Source organism: Belonocnema kinseyi, chromosome 4, assembly GCF_010883055.1.
Source record: "Belonocnema kinseyi isolate 2016_QV_RU_SX_M_011 chromosome 4, B_treatae_v1, whole genome shotgun sequence".
Classification (NCBI taxonomy): Eukaryota; Metazoa; Arthropoda; class Insecta; order Hymenoptera; family Cynipidae; genus Belonocnema; species Belonocnema kinseyi.
Genome location: NC_046660.1, coordinates 123,702,801 through 123,710,647, shown reverse-complemented (window position 1 = coordinate 123,710,647; position 7,847 = coordinate 123,702,801). Strand labels below are relative to the sequence as shown.

Below are 7,847 nucleotides of genomic sequence, written 5' to 3'. Positions count from 1 at the left end.
GCGCATACTTTGAATAAAATATTTGTTATCATTCTCTTGAAATAAATGTGTTTTTTTCTTGAAAAAATACCGGTTTCATATGTATACACCTGGTATAAGCTGTTTATTCGTAATTTCTTCAATATCTATAGCACTATATCTGAGCACAAATTGCTCAGAAAAGCATTTTTAATTACAATTGCGGAGTAACTCTCCACAAGTGATAGTGTTCATTGTTTTTGGGTTAATTTTGTAACGCTTTTAAAATCTTCCGAAGATTTTCGGCCTGTTTTTTCATGATCAGATTTTACTAAGAAGTCTGACGATAACCATTTTTCGTTTGGTTAATCGAATTTTTCTGAATTCTAAAATGCATTCGTCTATATTTTTTAAAAATTTGGCATAAATTATAGCGACAGTTTTTCATGCACCACATTTTGTTGTTTACGGTACAATGAATTTGTCGAGAACATGTGATCCACTACAATATGTAAGTCTTCACTGGAATTGTTTATCAGCGAGTAACTTAAAACTCTATTTGTAGCATTTAAAGCTTCCATCTTCAAAATGTATACAAGTTTATAATGACAAAAACGCAAGTTCTTTGCGAATTAATTATTCACAACTAAGGACTAAACATAGCCAAGAAACTCTTTTTTTATGTTGCAAATAATAAGTAGCACGAACAAAGGAACAAGAACAAAAAGAATAAAAACTTTAATTTTGTAAAAGGCAAAAAGAAAATATTAGATGCTTTAACGTACGTAAAAGAAACCTCTTATAAAGGAATCTGATATTCGCATATGACTGATACTTTCTGTTTTATTTTATAGTACTGCAAAATGCAAATGATCTCTGCCTGACACGAATGCCAAAGATTGGAGAAAAATGGAGAAATAGTAGTAGTAGTATTATCGTCATTTTTTCCATAGCCTCAGATTAATAAAAAAGAATCTAAGAAGGTGCCAGAAATATTTTTAACGAATTTTTGCGACAATTATCAATAAGTTCCCAATTAAAAAAAATAATTTTTCCATTGACAGATGCCCGAATAAAAAAAACTATTGCGATTACTCCGTGAGTTTCTAATGGGAAACTTAACGTAGAATCCGAATTTGACCAACATAAAAGTTGATCTTGCGGTTTTTTTTCAGTTTTTATTGAATAATACGAAAGGGATACTATGTGGATACTATGAGGACACTCTCTAGAGTAAGCATTCCGTTACCTGAGTTCGCTAGGAACTTTGCATATACAGTCGACACTACTTACCTTGTCGCTATTTACCTTGCCGCTTCCCCTAACTCTCGGTCGAGTTCTTCCCCCACCACGATTGCGCGGCAACGTACGTAGCGAGCAAAACAATTCACATCAAGCACCACGCATCAAGATCAGACTTGAGAATGGGGGAACATCGTTTCCAGGAAAATTACACCCCTACGGTCCCATCTGCAGCAAGGTAAATAGCGTCAACTGTACTTTTTTATTAGATGCCTTTCAGATTTTTGGATTCGCGCATATTGAGCACTAACACAGATTTTGGACTAAATCTTCTAAATATAAAACAAATTAATAAAAGCAATAAAATTTGCACTTTCGTTGCAAATCAACAAATTAGTATCTGTACACATGTTACCTGTCATTATTTTTAGAGCATATTTAGCCATATCTAGCGGAGAAAAAAAGACACTTTGATCATCGATAAAGCCGAGATCACGTTACTAAGTTCATTTATAACATTTTTGTGTAAAATGATTTTCATTTTTTGACCCTAAAATAAAAGTTAAATTTCAAATTGGAAACATACCAACACTAGCGATGTGCTAAAATATACTCTTAGGAGTCCTCCAACTAACTTTGATATTTTTTCATGTCTAATTTTTGACGTTAAATCAATTAGCTGATAACTATTGTTGACCGAGAACCTTCTGGTGGGACTTAGCGTTCGACTCGCCTTGTCTTTCGCCCACAAGCGAAATTTTATTTTTATTAGTTTTGTTATTAACTTTGAAGCGTTTCGCAGCAGTGAACAAATCCACAAGAATATTTTACTATCAAAATAGTTTTTAATTATTTTCTAAAGTTTTTTTTAATTGAGGCATATACTTTATCGACGTTAAAAGTTTATTTCCTATTCCTATAGTATTTTACTAGAAAACTTTCTTCGTAATTATAAACATTTTGAAATACACAAACGTTCCTTAGTGTTTTCTATATAACTTTCTAAATCCTGAACACAAATTTCATGAACAAACTTAGTCACGTGATCTCCACTTTATCAACGCACAGTGGGCTTGATCAGGAATCGACTATTCAAAATCACCTACAGCCTACAATTTTTAACCGATTTTCAATTTTACTTAATAGAAATAATCAGCGATAGTTTTGCAAGAGACTGTATGGATTGGATTTTTTACTTTTTATTATTTTCTGTTTATTACATAAGCAAACAAAGAGACAAAATGAGTCATTTTTCGCTTATTATTTTTCATATGTAAATAAATAATTCAATTAATTTCGTTCTTCATGAAAATATATGTCAAAGTATCTTAGCAAAATAAATAATTAGTGGGTTTTTGAATATAGTTGTTATAAACAAATTATATTAACTATAATGTCAACATCATGAATTCTTTCCTTGAAAAGTATATTTGTAAGTTGAATTTGCTTAATTTTATCGAGAAAATGATACTTGATCATGAAAATTTGTTTTCTGCTATAATTTGCTTATTCTACAAACAAATTATATAAACAAATGCAAAGTTTGGTCATTTATGTGCAGAAACTAATCGTTTTTCTTTTTCATCGCCTTTAGTTTGTATTAGTGGTAATTATTAGTGATGCGGACATGTCATAATTGTCCTTCGATATTATTTGCTTACTTTATAAACAAATTATATGAACACATGCAATTTTGGACATTTATGTTCAGAAAATCATTTTTTTCTTTCTTGTCGCCTTTAAATTGTACTATTGGAAATTTTTAGTAATACAGGCTTATAAATCGATAAGTTTTGTTTATTCTGTAAACAAATTTGATAAACAAATGTTTGAATATTCTTCGAATTATAAGTTATAAAAAGATTTAATACTGAAAAATAGGTTAGATAAATGTTTTCGTTAAATTTTACAAAGTCGATTGAGAGGAATAGGATTTCTACATAGTATCTCTCTTTACAAAAGTACCAATCTCTGATACTTCCATTTCAATAACAATTCTACGAACATACGTCAGGTACAGCAATGGGATCTCTAATCTCACCTGTAATAGCCAATATTTTAATGGAATATCTAGAAACTCAAATCTTCAATCAAGCCAAGCTTAAAACGGAATTTTGATTACTATACGTAGATGACACTTTTGTCATTTAACGACATGGACGAGATAAACTGAATAAGTTTTTCGAATTGATCAATTGATTACATCCTAATATCCAGTTCACCATGGAAATTGAAAAAAAACGGAAAATTGCCTTTCTTGGACGTATTAGTTTACAAAAGATCTGATAGCACATTAGGACATAAAGTTTACAGAAAACCCACTCATACAAATAGATACCTGCATGCCTTCTCCCACCCTCACCCATCTCAAAAACAATCGGTCATCAATTTCCTTGTTTACAGAGCTGTCTCTATAACAGACAAAGATAACTTAAAAAGGAATTACAAAACGTTAAACAAATCCTCATACAGAACGATTACACAAACAAACAAATCGATAAAGCAATAAGAAAATATACTAAAAAAAAGTGAACACAACCTATGAAAGAGAGAGAAAAACGACCACCACCCTACCCCACATCCAAGGTGACGCAGAACAGTATATAAAATCCCTTGTTTTTGCGGCAAAGTCTATATTGAAGAAACCGAGGGAGCGGTGAGCCACCGTATAAAGGAACATGAGAGTAAAGTCAGGCTAAAACATTTCACGCAACCAGCACTAGCAGAATAGAGAAGCAAGCGAAATCTTTAAACACCCTAATAGCATCAATAGGGACAATGGATATAAGCCCTGAAGAAGTGAGCTGCAATGTTCAGGAAACGTCGGCAAAATTCTTAGTTTTTTACACGATTGGAACCCGAAATATCTCTTTTGATCTTCCTTATTGTTTGACAGACAGGCTAAGGAAATAAATATATTACTATTAGCTTGCTCTAGGACCAAAGAAATTATGTTCTCTTTAGTCTTTTATTCTTAGGTTTTTATAATTTTCAATTGTGATAAAGAATGCAACTTTTCTTATAAAACTAAATGTTTCTAGATCAGAATTGAACTAGAGGTTTCTTTAACTATGTTGAATATGTGTGGGATCTGCAATCATACTACTCGTAATTATGTATTGTCCTCCAAAGCTACCTCAACTCTTAAAGTTTCGGAAACATATATACATCTGGAAGCTGTAAGGAGTTCTCAATACTTGCGTCTGAAGCAGATATAAGATTCAATAGTTGAAAATATCCCACATTCTCCTAAATCACGGGATCAAGAATTCTGTCTGGTGTTTCCTTTAAGAGGTTTCGGCAGACGTCGCGACGCCTAGAAAAATCTGGTTTAGATAATTCTCTGAGATGAACTAACATTTTTTGTACTACGATATGTTTTGTCCTGTGAGTAAAAGCAAGAATCTCAAAGGCACAATTACGTTATTATGGCACAATTAGTTTTCCCCTTTTCAATAAAAAACAATTGACAAAGTTAGATTCGCCAGGGTAAAGCCTGTCGAAATATCATGAAACAAATTATATGAGGAACTCAATTTGATCAAAAATGCAGATGTCATGTTGCTTCATTAAGATAGCTGTATTATCATTCGAAGCTCATTGTGTCTTGTTAAGTTCTTGCTGGCCGTTTCGAGAACTGGTCTTTTAAACATTGAAGCGGTAAAAAGTGTAACATCAGAGGTAAATAATGAAAATTATGCGCCTCTATGAGCTCAAATTTTTTATTTGGAATCATATAATAATTGGCTAAGTAGGGGTCAGATTTTTTAGCAGAATATGAGGACAGGGATTATTAGTGGGTGGAAAATAAAAAAATTAATGAATGTCAATTAAATTATATCGACTACTTCAGCTTGTCTGTGAGCGCTTGTGCGCCACTGAAAGGACTTTTATTTTTTTTAAATGTCAAACGTAAGATAGTTATTTCTTATTTAGACAATAAATTTGTTCATCGTACCTGAGACAATCGACGTTTCATCTGAACTTCTTCTAAAGCAGCATAAAGATCCTGGCTGCTTTTTCGCCTGGAAAATATAATTATTAATGCATTGAACTTCTACCAATTTAAAAGTTCGACTATATGAAAATCTGCCCATCCAAAATCTCCTATATAAGCTTATTTGAAGTTGTCCAGTTCCGTCATCTTCCATCACTATCCCTGTACGGGCCCTCGTTCATTTGAAGTGAGTATTTTTGAGATAATATTCTAAGAGTAAAAGTAAGTCATAAATATACGAATATTAATATTTCTCAAGTGTAAAATGTATTTACTTAGCTTGTATTTCGTCAAAATGAAAGTTTTTAAATCATGAAAGGATGAAACAGAAGTGCGAAAATGGATTCTACACCTAATAAATTTACTAGACAGACCTTTATAACTTACTTTTACGTTTCGAATATTTTCTTCAAAAAGTAGTATGCAGTTGCAGTCCAATGTCCCAACCTTCCTGTGGGCTGACATTTTCCACCTGCATACCCTAATATTCTACGCTTGAAAAATATTAATACTTAGACCTTTATAAACTTTCTTTTACATTCAAATTACTTTCTTTAAAAAGACTATGCATTTCTATGGCAAGAACTGTGCTAATCATCCAGATGTTTTCACCTATCCTAGAATGACCGAAGTGGCATGCTACAAAACTCACTATTATGCGAAATATTTCAGTCGCTTTTTGATTCTATTATATTGACTCTTAATTAGTAATTGTACTGTATCAATCCAGGGCAAAATCCTAATACTCGTAAATCCTCCGTGCATGCTATGTCACGAAAAATAGAGTTCTAAAAGCTCGAAAAATAGTTCGGAAATGCTCGAAAGTTGCGAATTCGGAAATAAGTAGGCTTCCACGAGCATTAAAGAGGCTTTCGCGATATCCTGAACCTCCCTCCGTGTTCTGTAAAAACCGAGTTTGCCCCATGATTTTGGAGTACTGAGTGAGCACGTAGCGAGATTTCAAACAAATATTCAATGTTTCACAAGTGCTCGCTAAAGTGTCTTTAATGCTCGCGGAAGCCTACTTATTTCCGAATTCGCAATTTTCGAGCGTTTTCGAGGAAAAACGAGGAATGAAAAGCTCTCTCCAACCTCGCGCAGAACTCTATTTTTCGTGATAGAACATGCAGAGAAAACTTTCCGAGTATCAGGATTTTGCCCCGGGAAGGAAATGTTATATTTGTTACGCCGTACATCAACCAACACACTGCCATGCATGCAGGCTAACGGAACGCGACTTTTTAACTAGCCACGTGCCGAAAAGCACGGATCTATTTAAAACTGTAATGCTGAAACTTGTAATATTACATCAACAATAAATTATTTAAATAAATAAGCTATTGCTTCGATTATATTTAATTAATTTTTTAAATGTGAAGATTCTTTATAAAAAATAGTTGTCTGTATTATTATTAATAGTATTTATTGATTTCAAATCGAGCCGCGCTTTTCGGCACATCCGCAGATGAAAAAAATTACGTAAACCGCCCTCATCGATACAAGGCTGGGACAGTTAATGAAATTCAATTAACAAAAATAACCTGAAGGTCGCGGTAGAGGCGGGGGCTCCACCAGCCTTCAAATAGATGGAAGTTTAGTATTAAATCTGTTTTGAAACTGTTAATGAAGTATATGAAATATTTCTAGAACGGGCAAATAGCCTGCAATAATGAAATAAGTTAAAATTACTAGCTATAGGTTACACCTCGATACATATATGTAGTATTCTTATCGGCTTACCTTGAAATATCATTAGATTCCATTTCAATATGTTCTTGAATATCATTCAGCCTTTCCATACTTTTTCTCCTCTGTTCTAAACTATTGAAAATATCCTGTAAAAAATTTCTTTTATTAAGGATTTTCTCACCATATTTCAACTAATAAACCTATACTAGGATAGATAAGGTAAGCTTATTCAAGATATAAATTCCCTTTTTAGAATTACCTACCGTGTAGAAATTAAATTTTTATGCTGATATGAACGAAGCAAACGGTAATGCATGTTAATATAAATGATCTTAATTGATGGATTGTTTAGACATTCCATAACTATGCGTTACTCATCTGATATAATTTCGTAGAAATGTATATCATCCGCGTACGCCTGTTTTTATATGTTTCGTTGCATGTCCTAACTCCTCCCCATCCTTTGCTCTTGATTCTTTAATTAAAGTCTGATATTAATAAATTTAATTCAATTGGGGCCAGAGGTCTAGTCTCTCTAAAAATTTCCGATACACTCTTTATTAATCCCTTTCATATCCCCTTTTTCACTACAACTTTTTCTATCTCGCGTCAATATAATGAAGCAAACGCCACCTTTAAGATGCTTCCTCGGTCCGAATGGCTACTCAATGCGAAATCTTAAAACGATCAATGCGGCAATCTTGATTAAATTCTTATACAATGTCCCAAGCTTTCGTTGAGATTGCTGGGAGTCCCAAAATTTTGCTGATTTCCTCGCAGAATTGCTACCTGCTTACGATCGGAACTCACGTGAGATTCACTTCGAGATACCTAGACCTGGCTAAGCTGGGCGGCATTCGGACTCAACCGGCTGATCGTTCTACGGCTATGATTTAATAGATTAGCCGTAACCCCTCGGGTCCCTCTGATATAATATTCTTATTAGTAATTAGTATCCTCA

General features: G+C 33.2%; 1 protein-coding gene across 1 annotated transcript in view; it reads right to left on the bottom strand.

Moving 5' to 3' along the window:
- The window catches only part of LOC117171857, a 600,209-nt gene that overhangs the window by 238,896 nt on the left and 353,466 nt on the right, over positions 1-7,847 (bottom strand). Inside the window, exons 9-10 of the mRNA XM_033359492.1 lie at positions 6,938-7,032; positions 5,159-5,225 (exon numbers count right to left, since the gene is read on the bottom strand). Of these exons, the coding sequence (XP_033215383.1) occupies positions 5,159-5,225; positions 6,938-7,032 (162 nt within the window). The remainder of the gene's footprint in view (positions 1-5,158; positions 5,226-6,937; positions 7,033-7,847) is intronic.